This window comes from Centroberyx gerrardi, chromosome 11, assembly GCF_048128805.1.
Source record: "Centroberyx gerrardi isolate f3 chromosome 11, fCenGer3.hap1.cur.20231027, whole genome shotgun sequence".
Taxonomy (NCBI): Eukaryota; Metazoa; Chordata; class Actinopteri; order Beryciformes; family Berycidae; genus Centroberyx; species Centroberyx gerrardi.
This window is the reverse complement of record NC_136007.1, coordinates 13,063,821-13,081,995: the sequence shown is the minus strand read 5'-3', so window position 1 is coordinate 13,081,995 and position 18,175 is coordinate 13,063,821. Positions and strand designations below refer to the sequence as shown.

The window sequence follows — 18,175 nt, the reverse complement described above, 5'->3', positions numbered from 1 at the left end:
AACTTCAGCTGCCAAAAAACATGATCCATTATTCATCTCAGCAGTATTTTTTTTTTTTTAACTGAAATGAACTTTAATGAACTATTGAAAAAAATATGAAATGAAGGAAAAAAGTAAAATGTAAAAGAATCCAAGTAAACAGCCTTGCAGGAGGCTACTGCCACTCTCGAGAATGACGAGGAAGGAAGAGAGACAGAGAGAGAGAAGGAATGGGAATAGGGCTGTAGGGATGTAGATCCTGCCACACATCCTGCCACACTGTCTCTGGCCTCATTACAGGGGTTAATGAAGGCAAGGAGCCTGAGCTTGGGCTCTCAGATGCTCTCTCCAGGCTCTGCAGGTCTGCTGGGACTCAGCTCTACTGGCAGCCAGGCCCAGAAACCTACTTCTGCCGCGGGCTCAATGACTGACAGGGCTCAGCTGACGACAGCAGCCCACACACACACACGCACGCACATACACACATTCACACTTTACTTAACCCCTTAACGTAACCTTATCCAGACGTGCACTCAGGTAATTACCTTTAGTGAACACCTGACATTCAATACTATTAGTTCAAGTGAGACACATACAACATCCCTCCTGCCTTCATTCATTCATTCATACAGACATTCATCCATTCAGACAGAAATTCAGTCATGCTTTATTTATTCATATATTCATGTATTTACTTGTTTACTTTTTCATTTGTTTATTTATTAATTTGTTTATTATTTTGAGGCGGTGGAAAAACGTAATTAGAAAAACAGATTAGATTTTGTCCCACTGCTCTATACTCCATAATAGACTCAGAATAGACTTAGAATAGTTTTTTTTTCAGAGTTTTTTTCTGTTATAAAACAATCCCATTATAAGCCTGAGTCTCTTCCCCCCCCCCCCTCTCTCTAATGGCCAACTTAGTATGGATTAGCCACATTTTATGGGGGTTTTGAATTTGCTATGAGCTTATCTAGTGTTTTCCGGGACCTTTCACCTATTCAGAATGTTTCGGTTTGGGCCAACCATGAAACAATCCTGGGTGCTTGCCAATCCCAATCTGCATTCATTCCCTTCCTGCTTCAGAATCTCTCATTCTCCCTTTCTCGGTTCTATTAATTACATAATCACAAACACAAACACTCACGCATGCACAGACACACGCACACATACATAAACACACACGAAAAGCAAAGAGTCGGTTCTGCACCCAGCCCAGCCCAGCCCATCTGGCAGTGAGCATGTTGCCATGCCTACGGGTCCAATCAATGCTACGTCTAAAAATAGCACACCCATAATAGTCTTACTTCCAATCGCAGTGGGGTGAACTGGGGGAGAGCAGCAATCATTCTGTAATCTCCAAGATAACAGTAACCAACCGCGACCATAGAGGTAGTCAGCATTGTGCAAAAGCATGAGCTTAATCCCCAACAGGAGGTTTCTCAAGGAAAACCTGATCCTGGGATTTTCCTGGCTGATCTAACTATGGATCAGATCAGGAAATCTGGAAAGACCGCCTGCTGGGCCAACAGTGGATCATTAAATGAATTGCACTGGCTTCAGACTTGTGACACAGGATACTACGACCTGCCTGCGCCAGGACATAAACAGTAATCATTTTAAATGGAGTGGATGGCACCACAAACAGTGGATTCGGCTGTGCGTTCTCAGTTTCCTATGCTACTTTTATATTCATGACATCTGTGCTGAAGTGTCAATTAGGAATGCAAAACCCATTGGGCAATGAGCATTTTCATACAAATGACTCATAAATCGGCCATTTAGGAGATGATTACTGTTGTAGGACACAAAATGGCAGGCTGCCCTTGCCGTCAAACACAATTTGTTTGAAAATAACAGTATCATTCCAGTGACACTCTCAGGGGAAAAGTGGTTCGCTGTCGCTACGTTCAATAACTTGGAGCTATGACATGACCTAGAGAGAGAGAGAGAGAGGGAGAGGGAGAGGGAGGGGGGGCAGACAGACAGATAGAGAGACAGACAGAGACAATGACAGAAAGAAGATGATGGGAGATGGCATGAGAGATGGAGAAGAGCAGGAAGACACCAGAGAGCTAAAGTCTGTCACGCATTCACTGTAACATACAGTAGAACCCACTGAGCACTAGACGTTTCAACGATTTTTCAACATTTCTACGTTGCATCTATGCTTTAGTTCCCATATAGCCCATCATTTTTTTGGCTGCTGTCATATGAAAACTTCATAACTCCAAGTTTTGGTCATATTTTTACTTAAATTGAAGGAGTACATGGTCCTCTATGGATTGAGATAATTATACCATCCTTTGGCTTATAAAACCATTTTAAACCCCACTGGATAAACTCAAAAATGCATGGTGGTTAAGCTAAAAACAAAGCTGCTTTCCTTCGCTACGGAAAAGTTAACATTTTGGAGATACAAGTTTTTCACCCGACAGCAACAAAAAACATTATTACATATTAAAACAATGCATAAACAGCTGTAAACATAAAAAAATATGCACCTGAGGAATACAACATAATGCTTTATTTCTGTCATTTATCCCAGAAGACGTAGTCTAAGACATAGATGTCTATTAAACTTTCACTTTTAACCCTATGTAGCCTCATTCCAGCCTAGACGTCTATAACCATTTAGACCTAATGGCCTGGCAGAGAGGGGTCTCTCTCTCTCTCTCTGTCTCTCTCTGTCTCTCTCTCTTTCCCTCTCTCTCTATCTGACACACACACACACACATTTGCTAGCAGAGAGAAAGAGAAGTTTTTAACCTAGTTCACCTACAGGTCAGTTCAGTGCCATTACCACACAGATGGGTTCACCTCATTTTATAGTGGTAGTGGAGCATGTATGCATTTGTGTGTGTGTGTGTGTGTGTGTGTGCGTGCGTGGATTTGTTTAGAGCGAGCAGCCATGTATGTTTTAGAGCGTATTCTTTTTATAGTGTCTTTCTCCACAGCGGAGAGAGGGAGCTGAATGGGTGGGTGGACTATCAAGGGGGCTGTGACTCCGAGTTATTTCTGCGTTCAGAGGCGCTGCTCTGGCACGCATCGCTACGGCGTGGGAGAAAGCCCACAGCCCATTCACAGATCTGTCGTCTTAACCTTCTGCTAGTCTCCCTCTCTGTCTCTGCGTCACTCTCTCTTTCCAAGTCTCTGGCTGTGCACAGGGACACCAAAGGTCTTCATTCATAAAAGGCTCATGAAAGAAAAATGGAGCACGGTTATCTAATATTTAAACGTTTTGATCGTTCTATCAGCCTGTTGATCTTTTCTCTCTCTTGTGCCAAATCCAAAGCAAAATTACCACCTTCATGAAACAATGAGGGACATTAGTGCCTATGACTTTGACTCTTACTATTCCATATAAAACCATGAGGTAACCAAAACAGCAACAGAAATAATCCTCCCCTATTCCGGTGTCCTGTCTATTTCTCCCAATGGAACCACCCACCATGTGTGAAAACTGCGAATACTTAGGCGTAGTACAATGCAACAAAACATCACCTCCCTCCCTCCGCCACAGATGGCGTTCAGACTGGAGGCTTTGAAAACATGAACAACACCACTAGCTTGGAAGCACGCTACCAATCAGCAATCGTTGCCACCATAAAACCCAATCAAAGTCAAAACCAGGTCCACCAGATTTGCATCCCACATCTCTACCAATGCTTATGAAACAAGCTGTTTATGCTCAACAACCTCAGAAAACAGTGTAAACATGTGAACTTATGCCTTCATTTTGTATTGTCAGTGTGAAACTTTCAATGCGCTGATAACCAACAAGAAATGGATTGGCCCTATATGGCCACTGTGACAGTTTCTTACCAGTTTGCCCTCCAGCGTATAGATCTTCTTAACCACTCCAGAGTCTAGTTTGATGGCGTCGGTGATGTCAGTCAGGACTTGTTCGTAGGAATGGGCCGTCTTCTTGTTCAGCAGGATCCTCACAGCTTTGCGGGGCTTCACGCCGCTCCGCACCACTGTCACAAGCTTTGGACGTATGAAGTCCTTGTTTTCGCGGCTCTCTGGGCCTCCGGCCTTGGCGCTGCCCAGGGACGGAGGCCCGCGGGAGGCTGCCGCTGACGCCTTCACATTCACCGACCAGTTGGGGTTGACGTTTTTCGTGTAGTCCAGCTTCTTGTAGGCCTCGATGGAGCTGCAGACATAGCTTTCCCCTGAGGATGGGGTATGGAGGGGAAGAGGAGAGGAGGAGGAAGGGGAAAGAAGGGAGACGTTATCTACAGAAATATCTGAACGAATGAGCTGAGCTTTGGGAATCACGACAACAAAGAAAAAACAGAATAAGTGAAGAAGACAGTGGCCTGTATGGAGAGAGAATAAGGGTAGCAAATGGTGAAGAATGTGGAAGAATAGAGAGAGGGGAGGAAGAAAACTGAGTAATGAGATAGATGAATGAAAATATAAAATGTGTTGACTGCCTTCTGACTGTTATTAAAGACTAACATATGATCCTATAAGACCGGCTGCATAAAAACTAGCTACTTTGCTCTCTGTGCAACATCTGTAACAGCTTGAGCAGGGCTTTAACCAAATATCCTGACTATGATTCTGGCAGTAGCATAGAGTAAATAGATTAACACCTTATAAAGGTTGTTAGGTTGATGTAGGTAAGGTTGCAGCCTATTCTATATCAACAAATGAGGCAGGCAACACAAGTATAAGTCTCATGAGGTAATATCAATATGTGTTAGAGAGTAAAACAGATCAAGAGAGAGCTAAGCCTCACTGAGGTTTATGCCTGTGCCACCATATGGCCATCTGTAACTCAAATTATTGATATAATCTTCATGATAATAATCTACAGTGTATTTAAGTGGATTAGCCATTCTTACAGTGCATATAGAAATATCTTGTTGAGGCTTCAAAGCAGCAGGTCCAGTAAAAGGTGGTAACAATGCACCAGTGCTTTGACCTCAAATGAAGAAGAAGCAGTGCAACATCGTGGCCAGCCAGGGGTAGAGTTTTCTAAATTTGCTTGAGAGTGCAGATGGGGTCTATTGTTTAGACAGGGGCAGCTCATTCACACTCTCACACTCATACTCTTTGGTGTGTTCTCTCACTCTGCAAGTAAGGCAATTATGCAATGGGGAGATCAGCAGGGAGAGATCAGAGGCAAAGCCAGCAGATAGGCTATTAGGTCAGACAATGTTTGTCCTTGGACAGAGAGAGAGAGAGAGAGAGAGAGAGAGAGAGAGAGAGAGAGAGAGAGAGAGAGAGAGAGAGAGAGAGAGAGAGAGAGAGAGACAGAGAGAGAGACAGAGAGAGAGACAGACAGACTTTCAACCAAGGTAAGAAATTAGGACACAGTTTAGATAACATTATGGCTGCTGATGAGTCCACAGGTCTAGGGAGAGAGAGATAGAGTGGGAAAGAGAGACAGAGAGAGAGAGAGAGAGAGAGAGAGAGAGAGAGAGAGAGAGAGAGAGAGAGAGAGAGAGACCTACATTTAAAGCACTAACAGTTCAATACTTTGACATGTCAAGCACTCAATGACCATATAGTCAATCACACTAACTGTAACCCTCCAGGTGTGATGAGCTACAAGCATTTACCTTCCACCAAGTGCTCGATGCTGGCGATCTTTTTGGAGCCATCCAGGGTGTAGATGGTCCGGACGCCCTGGGGCAGGTTGACATTGTCGGACAGGGAGCGGGTCAGGTCCGCCAACAGCGCGTCAAAGGTCCGGAACCGGTCTGTGGAGATGGCGTAAACTATCCCGTTGAAGTACCGGTCTCCGTTGCGGTAGAAGCGGACCTTCTTGGCCCTCTTCTCCGCGCTCAGAGTCTTCAGGGTCCGGGTCCGGTACAGGCTGCAGTGGGCGCTGTGTGTCGGACTCGGCACCCCGTTCATCTTCGCGCTGGACCGGCTGTGCCTCTGACCTTTGTCCCGCTCGTCGAAATGCTCCAGCTCCATCTCGCTGCCAAGGGTTACGAGTACGGCTGTGCTGTCTGGAGACAAAACGGGAAGGACTGTGGTGAAAAGTTTGACTGGCAAATATGTAAACAAAAGGCAGAAGTGTCGAAACGTGTCGAAACGAAGAAACCAACAAGGGAATTGGACGGCCCGGGTTGCCGGTCGGTCTCTGGTGCGGGTGACCGGGGCTCAAAATAACCTCCTAATGACAGATTAAGTGCTCTTAAGCCGAGCACCGGACAGTAGGCTTCATGACAACCCGCTGTCTAACAATGTGCCTGTCTAGAGTGAGCCAGTCCGAGTGTTTCTGAAGCGCAGATGACACAGAGAGAGCACGACAGTCACGAATCAATAATAGCCTATTTATTTTCAACTTGATAAATATTCAGAAGCTGCGCACAGCCGGACGAACAGCAGCCTTCAGCAGGAGTTTTCAACATAACACTGCGACCCCACAATAATTATCTAGTAAAAAAAAAAAAAACATAAAACGTGGGTTATGTCTTTCACTTTAAGTTTTATGGTCCTGAGCAAAGCGGCATGGATCCCTGCCTGCTCAAAACAAACCCCCCTCCCCACCAAGTGTCTTCTGACGGGGCAATTCAGAAAATACTCCAGTTAAACAACAACATAAAATTAAACTACCACTCTGTTATTGATTTCTGCTGATAAATAGCACTTTGACAGGACAGTGGGCTTACCTACGCGGGTAATTAGCGCTTCTTCGACGGTCACCTCCAGCCTGGCTGACTCTTTATTTCCCAGTAGATAAGAGAGAGTTCAGTGCGCCTGGCTGACACTGGATGGTGGTAATGTGTTATCCCGTCCCGGCTGCAGCGAAGCCCCCCTGCGCGTCCCTTTGTTGTCCGGCTGATCTGCTCCACCACCACCACCACCACCAGTGTGTGTATGTATGTGTGCGTGCGTGCGTGTGTGTGTGTGTGAGCAAGACGAGGCTGGACTGGAATGGGCTATAGGCAGCAGCTGCTTCCCCTCCCATTCTCTTTTCACCCACCTCCTCTCTCCTCCTCCTCCTCCTCATCCTGTCGTGATTTTCATTGAGCGCCCCCCCCTTTCTTCTCTTCCTCTTCTTCCTCCTCTTCCTCCTCCTCATTGGGATGCAAACCCACACTTCCCACCCGTGCTGCTGCTCCTGCACCCCAACACCCCAGCCCCCCCAGCCCCCAAGACACGCGTCGGCTGTCAGGACGCAGCGTGAGGGGTATTTTTCCCCCCTTGATCGTATTTAATAAGGACTATGCCTACAAGCCACGATTTAACCAAAATGAATAACATTATGCGCCACGGATTTGTGGATTTGAATATTCTCTATATTTTCTAAAATACTGTAGGATACGTAGTTATACATACAGTTTTGTTGTGATATTTGTATCCTTCTCAAATCTATTTGATCACTATGGCTCTTTTTGATAATTAAAATTGCAGTTTAAAACATTGAGACCGAATACAGTATAGTCTTATGTTTCACCCACAAGGAAATTTGCATGTGAGAGTGTTATGTAGCTCTTACTCCATTGTTTACACTGGGGGTTCAAGGCTGCTGAACCTACACTATTAGATTCAAAACATATAGCTATACTCACAGCGTATGACCTATTTGCTGGTAGAGATGGATGTGATAGATGATTTTACCCAAGTCAACTTGTTTATTTCTAGTATGGAGGCACAATTGAAATCAAATCTCTAATAATGACACTATACTGTATCCTCTGTTGAGTTACACGGGACTCCATGAAGCACTGGAGGAAGAGAGTTGGAGAGGTTGCTGCTGTCTCTCTATCATGAACTTGTTTCTTCCTATGAGCTCTGAAGTTTGTTTGTGTATGATGGCAGGAAATTGACTCTCCGAGCGATGGAGGAGATAGAGAGCCCATTGACCTACATCCTGTCCTCCAGAGACCATCCAATTCCGCTCCATCCCCACTCCCTGATGAACTGTGTGTGTGTGTGTGTGTGTGTGTGTGTGTGTGTGTGTGTGTGTGTGTGTGTGTGTGTGTGTGTGTGTTAACCAGTATTTATCTGTGCCATTGATGGTGAAAGTTGCAGCCCCAGTCTGTTGAAACCCTGTCACCCTACCACTGGCTTTGCTTACATTGTTATCTAATAGATTGAAGGCATTGTTTCAGGTTTACTTTTTTATACAAGGGCTGAACATGTCTGACAGCTAAGCATGAGTTTACTTGTAAATGGTCTGAGTTTGTAAAAGATTTCTTTACATTTGTAATGTTTGTGATCACTGCCGTAAAATACACCTGCATATTGAGTTAAGAAAGTTATAAAAAATCTCATGTTCCATATAATCAAACTAAGAATGAGCATGAACGTACCAGGAATTTAAATGGTGAAACAGACTGCTGATTGCGTCTTGAATGACTGCTTGTGTGAGTGTGCGTCTGAGTGTGTGACTGTGACAGAGACAGAAACGTTTCCCCTTCATAAGACCCTCACACATTGGTCTATTTTGGGGAGACACACACAGGGACCCAATGTGCGTCACAAACTGAGGGATGACAAGGTGTGCCTGTCTATATTAGGAAGCCTGGGGAAACGAGGCACGTGTGGGGAGAGAGCGTCTTCGGACCAATACAAGTAAGATGGAGGACAAGGGCAGAAGTCTGTCAAGGACTCACAAACCTATTTTAATTTCCATTCTCTGCTACCCAAGAAACTAGGATAGAAATCTGATATTTGTCTGTGTACATACGTGTTCAAAAAGCAGTGTGAAGTATCAGATATATAATACAGAGCTATCCATGAATGTAACACTGTATGGCACTGGATAAAAGAAATGCTCTTAGAAGCCACTGCAGCTTTCAAAGTAATCAGTCATGCAGAATATAACAGCTGATATGCATCCATGTTTGTATTAGCATTACTGCTGACTAATTGCTGATTGGCCAAATATAATCAGATTTGTATGGGATTTGGTATGTACATGCACATTGTATCCATACAAGTAATGAAATGGATACAATGTTTCATAGGGATCAACTAATACTTGGTCCTGGGGAATGAGTCAGCAATTTCCTGAAGTTCAATAGACTAGATAAAGAGATACAAATCTTTGGCACTCGTGACACTTTTTTAAAATACCTTTGCAGGCATGTTTTTATCTGTGCCTAAAATATGTACCAAGTTTTGTGTGGACTGAACAAGCTGTTTTATGATCGGCCATTCTTATAGAACGCTTTAAGGCCAATTGAGGTAAAGGTCAAAGATTATTCTTTTGTGCCACATGCCCCACTGAGCGTTATGGGTTTTATTTCTTGCCTCTATCTTGAATGGTTGTTTTTCAGAAACACAAAAACAAGCACAGTGTAGTGCGGATGCATTTCCATGGAGTATATATCAATAACAGAGTTAGAGCTCATCCAAACATGTCAACTGATGATTCATGTCGAGGCAAACCCGAATCTGGAATAATTCTGAAAATAACATTGGCCTTAATTTCCCAGCCCGGCAGCGAAATTCAAAACCCACCCACTCAGACCAGTGACAGATGCTGCAAAGACATTCTTTCCATTTCTTTGGTAATCACTCCCAGTCTTTGCATTACTCTACTCGAAAATCCTCCAGTCTGTCCCATCTGAGACACACACACACACACACACTTTATTGTGAATAAAACAGATAGAGGAGCTGACTGAATTAACATGGGCAGGCAGCAAGAGTGTGATACATGATGTTTTGACCGATACTGGAGTGATTTGTCACTGGTGCCTCACCTGTCAGTACAGGACTTGGAGGTGGTTACTCTGTGGCTGGGTGATTCATGGGCAGAATGCAGTGATACTAAAATGTGCTTGTGTATGAGAGAAATAGAGAAGAGGAGGAGGATGAGGAAGAGGGAAAGAGAGAAAGAGAGTAGTGCACGGTGAGTGTGTTCACTCTTTCATAAAGCATCATGAAACGGCTATCTTTAAATGAAGCCATTAATCTAAGCCAAACAACCTGTCACTGAAGCACACCGAGGCTTGTACACCAATTTACCCAGACATATCAGAAATAGACGAGTGGAACCCTAACTGTGATTTAACTCTTTATTGCAAGAGTTAAATCATACTTCGGTGTGTGAGTTCTACTTTTTAACTGATGTTCGCCACTTACCCAGCACCTACTGTCGATGCGTGCATAGTTAATTCTCAGCTGACACTTTTATTGATTCCCATAAGGAAATTTTTCTCTCACTTGCCCCCTTTCAAAGGCCAATCAGAGGTCAGGCTCAGCAGAACAGCACCCTAGGGATTCAGCAGGGTGGGTGCTTGCTGACTCGGGGGTTTGAACCTGGGACCTTCTGGTTGAAGGGTGGTTTCTCCTAGTCACTAAAACACCCTGTCACCACAGACTTGGACATAAAGTCGAATATTAGGTAATACAGTATTCCCCTATCTAAGCTTTTCTGTGCCCGTGGCCCCGTGAGAATGTCTCAAGATTATTTTTTGGCATTTTCGCCTTTATTCAACAGGTGAAAGTAGAGATAGAAAGAAAAGATTGGGAGAGAGAAAGGGATGACATGCGACAAAGGTCCTGGGTCGGATTCGAACCCAGGACGTCCCACATGGTACAAACCACTGAGCCACCAGGACGCCCCTCAGCACCAAATTTTGAGTCACAGTCCACCAGTTAATTAATACTAACACAAAATGAAGCCAAAGAAACGATAGAAAGAGGTGTATTCATGCCTTGTCTTGCCTGTAAGACCCTTTTTTTGGGAGATTATCTTACAATTCAATATTTTGAGGCAGACAAGAGCTGAAACCATCCTCCACATTGCTCCACAAACAAGAGTGATACAGCTTCTGGCAATTCACTACTGGGCACAGATTTATTACACCCACATTTAGCAAGGCGGTCAGTGGGTGGGATGAGGTGACTGGTTACTCAGTAGATGAACCACATACGGGCAGAGAGAGAGAGAGAGAGAGAGAGAGAGAGAGAGAGAGAGCGGTGGATTCAGTGCTGTTTATGTAATGTAAGTCGTAGGAGGTGTTTTGAAAAAATGGCAGTGACACTAGAAATGTCAGACTCAGCAGGCTTCTGACACTTTTGGAGATGACCTGTACTGAAAGCCTGTAATATCTCCTCCCCCTTCTGCTTTTCTCCTTACATCTCTCCTCTGTGAAACAAAAAAAAAGATGTAAAAAAACAAAAAACAAAACTATATTGCACAATCGAGCAATGTGAGAAATTCAGGGCGTTATATTATGGATTAGGGTTGTGGTCCCTTTTTATATACATTCATACATATTGCAGCACCAGTGAGAGATGATAAACAACCATAACATACCAAACTTCATTGTAAATGTAGGATTTTATACCATGTCATCAAATGGAAAACATGAAGCGCTGAATTACCATATTGATTGTGGCACATGGGCAGATACATTACAGGGGAATTACTGTATATTGCTTCTTCACAATCAGCATTTGGGGAATATGAAGAAAGACATAAAAAGTACAGCACATTCATGCACTGGAAACACAGTACAAACATTACAGTATACAATATACTACTATGATCCTTCCAATGCACCCAGAAGAAAGTAACATTACCTCTTTTAAAAGAGTAGGTTTGTGTTACACTACGAACCGCTGATCCCTTAAAATAACCTTACATTTCCATTAATTTACATTAATTCACCCCTTAATTCATGGAAAATCCCGTTAAAATTAGTTAAGGGAGTCATTAATGGAGGAGACCCCTTCAAAACCCCCTTAAGCACCCCCTTAATTTTTGACTTTCTAATATACTGAAGAATCCAGGGAGACAGGAACTTTACTTTGATAACTCATTAATAACCCTGTAAACCATGAACAAAAGGTATAAAAAAAATCCATGAATAGATCCCTTTAAAATCCCATGATAGTAACCCATATGTTTATAAAAGCTTTTCAGGGATAAAATTAAGGGGTTTGGTTTCGTAGTGTTAGAAGTAATATTAACACCTTTAAAACAGCTCTAAACTAGCTCTTGGGTTAGGAGTTGTGTTTCAGGTAGTGCTTAAGTGTTGGTAATCTGCTTCCCATCACAGCTTTCCTCTCTTCTCTCCTCCCTCCCTTCCCTCCACCTCCATCTCTTCCTCCCACATGCCCTCCTCCGTCCTCTCCTCTCTCTTCTCCTTTCTTGGAGTCGGTCTCTGACTTTCGGTTGGTCTGCTTCTCTCTATTGTCACCAAGAGATAACAGGGGGAAGATTATGAGCGAGCGAATGAATGCATGACATAACAAATTAATATAATAAGAAAATATAATAGGTTTAGCAGACAGATCTACTTTCCATTATGAGCTTCACAATGTCAAAGCTGACAAAACATTGCGGCATTTCATAACAAGGCACTCAATTCAGATGTTTATTTATCTTAACATTTATTCACTTATAAATTGTGAATTATTCATTTCAACATGCATTTCTCAGTTAGTTGCAGATCAAGAGCCTGAAAGCTGACAAGTCTGACTGAATTTGGCTGAAATTCTGTCTATATTAATATTAAGACTGAACCTGCAGACATCAATTTAGACTAAAATTTAAAAACTACCTTTAGCCACAGTATGTCATATATGTCAGTGTATGTCACAAAGAGTATAAACTGATTTCAGGATACTGGTATCATTTAACTTTAACTCATAATATATAACGACTCACAAACAGTGACCCTGACAGCATACAACACATGCTTGACGAGAGCAGGTCTACTAAACTTGACTTAGACTTGACTTTCTCATGATGGACAGGTTGAAGACTGCTGGTATGATCACAGTGACAGTTCCCGACTAGAGGCGCTTTCATTCAACCTCTGCTGTGGCGGGCACTGTGCCTCACTAACCTCCTCTGTTTGCTCTCTGCCGCCCCCTGTGGCTGGGTGGAGTACTGCCTCCTGGTCGCTTCAAGGGTGGAGGACAGCTGTGGCAGCAGAGAATTCATGAGTAATTACACTCCAGACGCATAATCATTGTGTTTAGCTGGGTCTGTATGCATGCGCGCCTGTCTGTTCACAGCAAGCAGAGACAAATTACAACTTGCCACTTTAAGATGATGTAAAGATTTGTTTCAAAACGTTGCAGGTTTCAGCAGCACTGCAGGGAGCCAGCACTGTTACAACATAGTGTAAGCTGGAAAGTCCTTGACTCACTTTTTAGTTGAGTAGAGTCTCACCTATTATATAACGAGAGAGAGCGGCACTAGAGGATGAATGAGAAAGCATAACTAGGCCTGAAAAAGAGAAAGAGAGCACCAGCCTGCTCTCTCCACAATGTTCTCCCTTAGCAACAATAGCTGTCATCGAGGCACATATATGAGGATCGGTGGTCAATAGGTTTGAGAGATACTTGTTCAGTTTATCAGTAATTATGATTTGTGTTTACAAGGATGGATGGGAATGCTTACCTTAGCGATTTCTGATAGATACGCACGCCTCTCGTCATTGGTTTTATGAAATGCCTGATATGTGAAAGAAACAGAGACAGTATTTCACTGTTTTTTTTTTTTTTATAAATATATCTATGGATTACACAGATTTGACTGTTCTATCTGTAAATAATAGTCAGCCTGCTCATGGATGCATTGTTTCTTGTGTGTTTGCTGCCTGTGTATATGGGGGGTTTTCAGGAGGTCTTCGTGTCACGGCTGGTGCTAGCAGGATAGCAGGAACACAGGGGATAGGACCCAAATGCAGATGCCTGAGGCAGAGCTGATGCAGTTCATTGATTTTATTAACACAACGAGGTACAAAGGCTTACGGGATGGTGAGGCAGGCAAAGGGTCAGAACCAGAGAAGGCAGTCCAAACTGGCAAACAAATCCGACAAGGGGCAGGCAAGAATCAAAAAGTCCAATACACGGGCAAGGTCCAAAACCGGCAGGTAACAGGTCTCAGGGACAACAGAAGAACAAGATACAGACGCTAGAGAGCAAGACATGAAGCACACGGCAACTTGACTTAACGATCTGGCAGGGAACGAAGGAAGTGAACTGGTATATGTAGTGAAGGCTGATTAGGGAATGAGGTGCAGGTGGGGAGACGGGAGGGAAAGCTCAGGTGACTGCAGGGCTGATGAGAAGTGGGAACAGGTGTGTGGATGGGTGGGGCGGTCAGGTGATGAGGAAAGGAGGGAAAGTCCGAGGACATCTGGTGGACGGCTAGAGGATGGCAGGACTGGGGAGTTGAAGGAAAGAACATGGCCTGGGAGAAGTGAGCAGGGGCTGGAGACAGGGACCGAGAGCAATGTGGAGGGCTGGGGATGAAAGAGTGGTTGACAAGGGAAACTGAGGAGCAGATTGTGACAGGTGTGCAGGATGAGCAGAGCCGGAGAGCCAGGAGAACGAGGAAGGGAGACCACGCCCACGCCAATACACACACAAACAAACATAGACCGAGAGAGAGAGACAGACAGGGGAGCACTAGGAACACAGGGAAGGGGAAACACAAGGAAACACTAGGGAATCTTCTGGGGGGTACGGCCACGGACGTAACACTTCGGCGTTAATGAGCAACAGATTAGAACGAGGATTACAGTCTGCAAATGCTGTGTGGTAAACCTTCATTCAACTAATATCTGGCTGTGTGTTGAGCAGAACAATAAACAAAGAAGTTGAATAAGTTGATAAACCAAAGGCATACTGGTCCAATCGCACCAGTACAGGACAAAGGTAGGTTCGATCTTGCATCGATGGTTGTTAAAACAGAAACAATGAAAAAAAAAATTACAGGCAAATCTTTCTCAATCCTTCGTTAATGAATAAATAGTAATGATTAATGAGTAATTGGTAACGGTGACATTGTTGTACCTGGAATTATGCAGAGCTGCTTGTCTGAGAAGTAATAAAACTAGACTAGCAGACATTGTGACACTCAACAATACTCAGCAGCTACACACAAAGACCTTGAACAGCAGAGATACACACCTTTCCCTCTTGTTCAATTCTGAGACGACAATCCATCAGTTGACTCTGCAGCTCAGACTTCTCATTGGTCAGAAGCTTCAGGCGCTGTCTCAGTGTATCCTGCGGCAAATTGTTAACAGTTAGTAAAAAAGATAAGTGTACTCACATCCAAAAAAGTTGGCCAGGTGCTATAGGTGCTACACCATGAATTACAAAAGAGAAAGAAAGAAACAGAGGTTGAAACGCTGCTGCAAATAAACACTAAGGGAGCATCATTCTGGTGTGCAGGTATTTTCTTTCTGTCCAAATTGTTACAGTTAATCAGCACAATTCATATCATTAAAGAAGCAAAGTGTTGCACTGCAGAAGTCCTTGGCCTAGAACTCTGTATTACATTATAACATTCTTTTTTTTTTGTAAATGATCTAATCACAAATGAACCTGTAGTTGAATTATACTGTATTCGTTTACTTTTATCTACTGTGATCAAACAACAACAGAACAGTTAATGCATCAAAGGCATCAGAGAAATGGATTAGGCCCATTCAGCTGCTACATGATATAAGATACAACAACAGATATAAGAGCTGAGCTACAATAGTTACAGAACAGACCAATGATACGTGGTTCATTTCTGGGTTTGGAGCAGCTGCTGTGATCCTATTGTTCACTAGGTCTGATTAACATCCAGTCCCTCTCCTGCGCAGAACTGAACACACAAAACTAAGTACCTGTAGTCAGTCTGTTGAGTACTAATGAATATCACAGTATGCAGCCGGTTTAAGAGTATGTTAATGTTGCTTCTTGCTGTAGATCACATGCTGTTGTCTTGCGTGTTTTTCCAAAGAACTGTATTCCTCATATTTACTCAATGCACAGATTTAAAAATAAATCTTAGTGTCTCACTCTCTCAGTTTGTCTAAAGGCCTCCATCCCATGATCTTGCAGATCACCATCACTCCCTGCATAAACTAATGAGCATCTGTTAGTTCTGCCTTTCACGTTCACACACACACACAAACACACACGCACACATTTAGACTGTATCGTGCAATCTTTGTGTGTGTGTGTTGTGCCTTTATACGCGTGTGTACGTGCATGTCCTGAGTGTTAAAGCATTGTAATTAGTGTGTATTACTCTCCCATGGTTTGTATAATCCAGTGATTACTGTGCTGTGATTAAAGTCTGGTTTATTCTGCCTGCATCAACGGGAGGATGGAGAGCTGCAGCTGGCAGCACAATCCTCTCTCTCTCTCTCTCTCTCTCTCTCTCTCCCCCCCTTCTGCCCTAACTCTGTCCCTCTAGCTCTCTCTGCTGGTACAGTGTATGTGCTAATATATACTTCTAACTCTCTGTTAGTTAATCTGCTCTTAGAAAATCCTCACTAAATAACACAATACAAAAAAACATTAAGAAAAAAAAACGAAATACAAAATTAACGTTTCCACTCACTGCTGGCATTTCATCATAGGATCGGATGGAAGCCAATCGATCTGCAAAAAATAACAGCAAACAGTCCATGTGTGTGAGCATGGTCAGAGTGTGTGTGTGTGTGTGTGTGTGTGTGTGCTAAATATCTCATCTGTTGTAACAGCCATTGTTAATGCAGTGGGGGGCTTCTTGTGCACACCGTCCTGGTAGGGGGATCTCTCTTTGTGTGATGAAGGTTTCTTCTATTCTTTTTTGTAATGAGGTTGTCATGATTGCTTTTCCTTGTCCTCAGTGAGGGTCTAGGGTATGGGGGTTGTCATTTTAATTTATTGTTCATAGTGTGGGCGTTTTGAAGCCCTTTGAGACTGTAACTGTGATTAAGGGTTATCATATAAGCTTGGCTTTATGTTTGTGCCTGGCTATTACAGTGTGATTAACCTTTAAACAAGCCCTGATAGTCTAAGTGGCTGTGACTTCAGACAGCAGCTGACCTAACCTCTTTCTATCTGGCAGGGAGCTATCATTTTGTCAAGCAAGGGCTTAAGTTAGTATGCATCATCCTTTATTTTTCAAATGGGGGACATTGTGAATGGTTGTAGTGAATTAAACAGCCTGTGCTGACATGCTGGACATTGTTATGCTTGCTGCAGCTTTCAGAGATATGTTACCAACACATGTAAGCCTGTACATACACTCATGTAAAGTCATTTAAGAGGTTTCTCCCAACAGCCTGTTCTCAACACCCCTGATACCACTTTTTCAATCAAGAACAGAAAGCAGAGCTTATTACACTTGAACTGGGTTGGCTACTTGACCTTTAAATGTAACAAGCGTTCCCAGCCAAAGTGGCCAAGTATCGGCCTTTAGCTGCACATAAACAGTGAGAGGTCTTGGGCTTGTCTGAAAGAGGTTTTGGTATTTGGAAGCCTTGGACATGTTGCAGGAAGGCAGACTGGAGAAAATGCTTTTTGTATGCTCTGTAATATTTAAATCATACATGAAGCCTAATTTAATTTAGTGGATTCAAACCATTACAATGCACTGTGTGAGGTTTAAAAGAAGCTGGCATCGGCCTGTGACCTTACCCATGGGATTTCCTCGTAAGTCCTCCAGTCTCTCATGAACGATAGAGATCTGTCTTTCCAGCTGTCCATTTAGCTCTATCTGTGTTTCATACCTGGTTTTCCACTCATTGCCTGGTAGGGGGGATCAGGGGATAGTGACTCATACAATTGCAACCAATTAAAATCCACACTAAGGTTGGATCTCGACTAGGCACAGTGTGCAGTTCAGTGTTTGATGAGCTGTCAATGTATACTTGGGCAGGAAAACACATCATATGTAGACTACATCATTGATTGCAAGGGTAGACACTAATCAATAGACACCAACTAATTAAATGAGTGCTTCGCAACATTCAAGCCATAATAGGTCAAGATGAAAGATGTTATATTCTATTAAATCATTGCCTCACAAACAAAGATTTCTCTGTCACTCACCCTCCCCATCGACACTATGCAGTCTTTCTTGAAGCTCACACATGGTGCTCCTCAGATCAGAGACAGATTCTTCAAGCATCTCTCTATAATCAAGTCAGGTATTAAAATCAGGCCTAACGTAACCTGTTATTGTATTGGCAACGCTTCCAGACACGGGCATTTAATGTCCTTGCCTACTTAACATAAAACAATAATAAAAAACTTACTTCATTTCAGTCTCTTGTTCAAGCTCTGCCTGAAGGCGTGCTAAATCATATTTACTGTAGTCGGTATCTCCAATCATGTTTCTAAAAACTGCCATCAACTGAAGAAAAGTTTGTTTCTCGGGGTTGCCATGGAGACAGACCTCCGCTTCCGGTGCGGCGGAGCAGCAGGGCGTGAGAAGACCCCGGCAGCGCAGTAATGAATTGTGCAAAAGTTATTAGCTCCA

At 43.3% G+C, this 18,175-nt stretch overlaps 2 protein-coding genes across 8 annotated transcripts in view; both read right to left on the bottom strand.

The window, feature by feature from the left end:
* The window catches only part of dclk1a (doublecortin-like kinase 1a), a 50,285-nt gene extending 44,360 nt beyond the window's left edge, over positions 1 to 5,925 (bottom strand). For 4 of the 7 annotated variants that reach the window (XM_071903968.2, XM_071903969.2, XM_071903970.2 and 1 more), the window contains exons 1-2: positions 5,553 to 5,925; positions 3,805 to 4,154 (exon numbers count right to left, since the gene is read on the bottom strand). In XM_071903968.2, the coding sequence (XP_071760069.2) occupies positions 3,805 to 4,154; positions 5,553 to 5,913 (711 nt within the window). In that variant the 5' untranslated portion in view covers positions 5,914 to 5,925. The remainder of the gene's footprint in view (positions 1 to 3,804; positions 4,155 to 5,552) is intronic. The other 3 variants (XM_071903965.2, XM_071903966.2, XM_071903967.2) reach the window with 1 other exon arrangement.
* Positions 5,926 to 11,910: 5,985 nt separating this feature from the next.
* ccdc169 (coiled-coil domain containing 169) lies at positions 11,911 to 18,028 on the bottom strand. The gene is made up of 8 exons (XM_071903963.2): positions 17,952 to 18,028; positions 17,746 to 17,828; positions 17,332 to 17,442; positions 16,268 to 16,308; positions 14,836 to 14,934; positions 13,319 to 13,372; positions 12,727 to 12,835; positions 11,911 to 12,095 (listed from the first exon to the last, which is right to left on the bottom strand). The coding sequence occupies exons 1-8, from the start codon at positions 18,026 to 18,028 to the stop codon at positions 11,911 to 11,913; spliced, it is 759 nt and encodes a 252-aa protein (XP_071760064.1).
* Between the last annotated feature and the right edge of the window lie 147 nt (positions 18,029 to 18,175).

Excerpts from the sequence above, each read along its gene's own strand:
- ccdc169 (XM_071903963.2), bottom strand. The coding sequence starts at position 18,028 with ATGATTGGAGATACCGACTACAGTAAATATGATTTAGCACGCCTTCAG. Across the intron at positions 17,443-17,745 it reads GCATAGTGTCGATGGGGAGG|GCAATGAGTGGAAAACCAGG; the intron begins GTGAGTGACAGA and ends CCCCCCTACCAG. Across the intron at positions 13,373-14,835 it reads GAATTGAACAAGAGGGAAAG|GCATTTCATAAAACCAATGA; the intron begins GTGTGTATCTCT and ends TTCACATATCAG.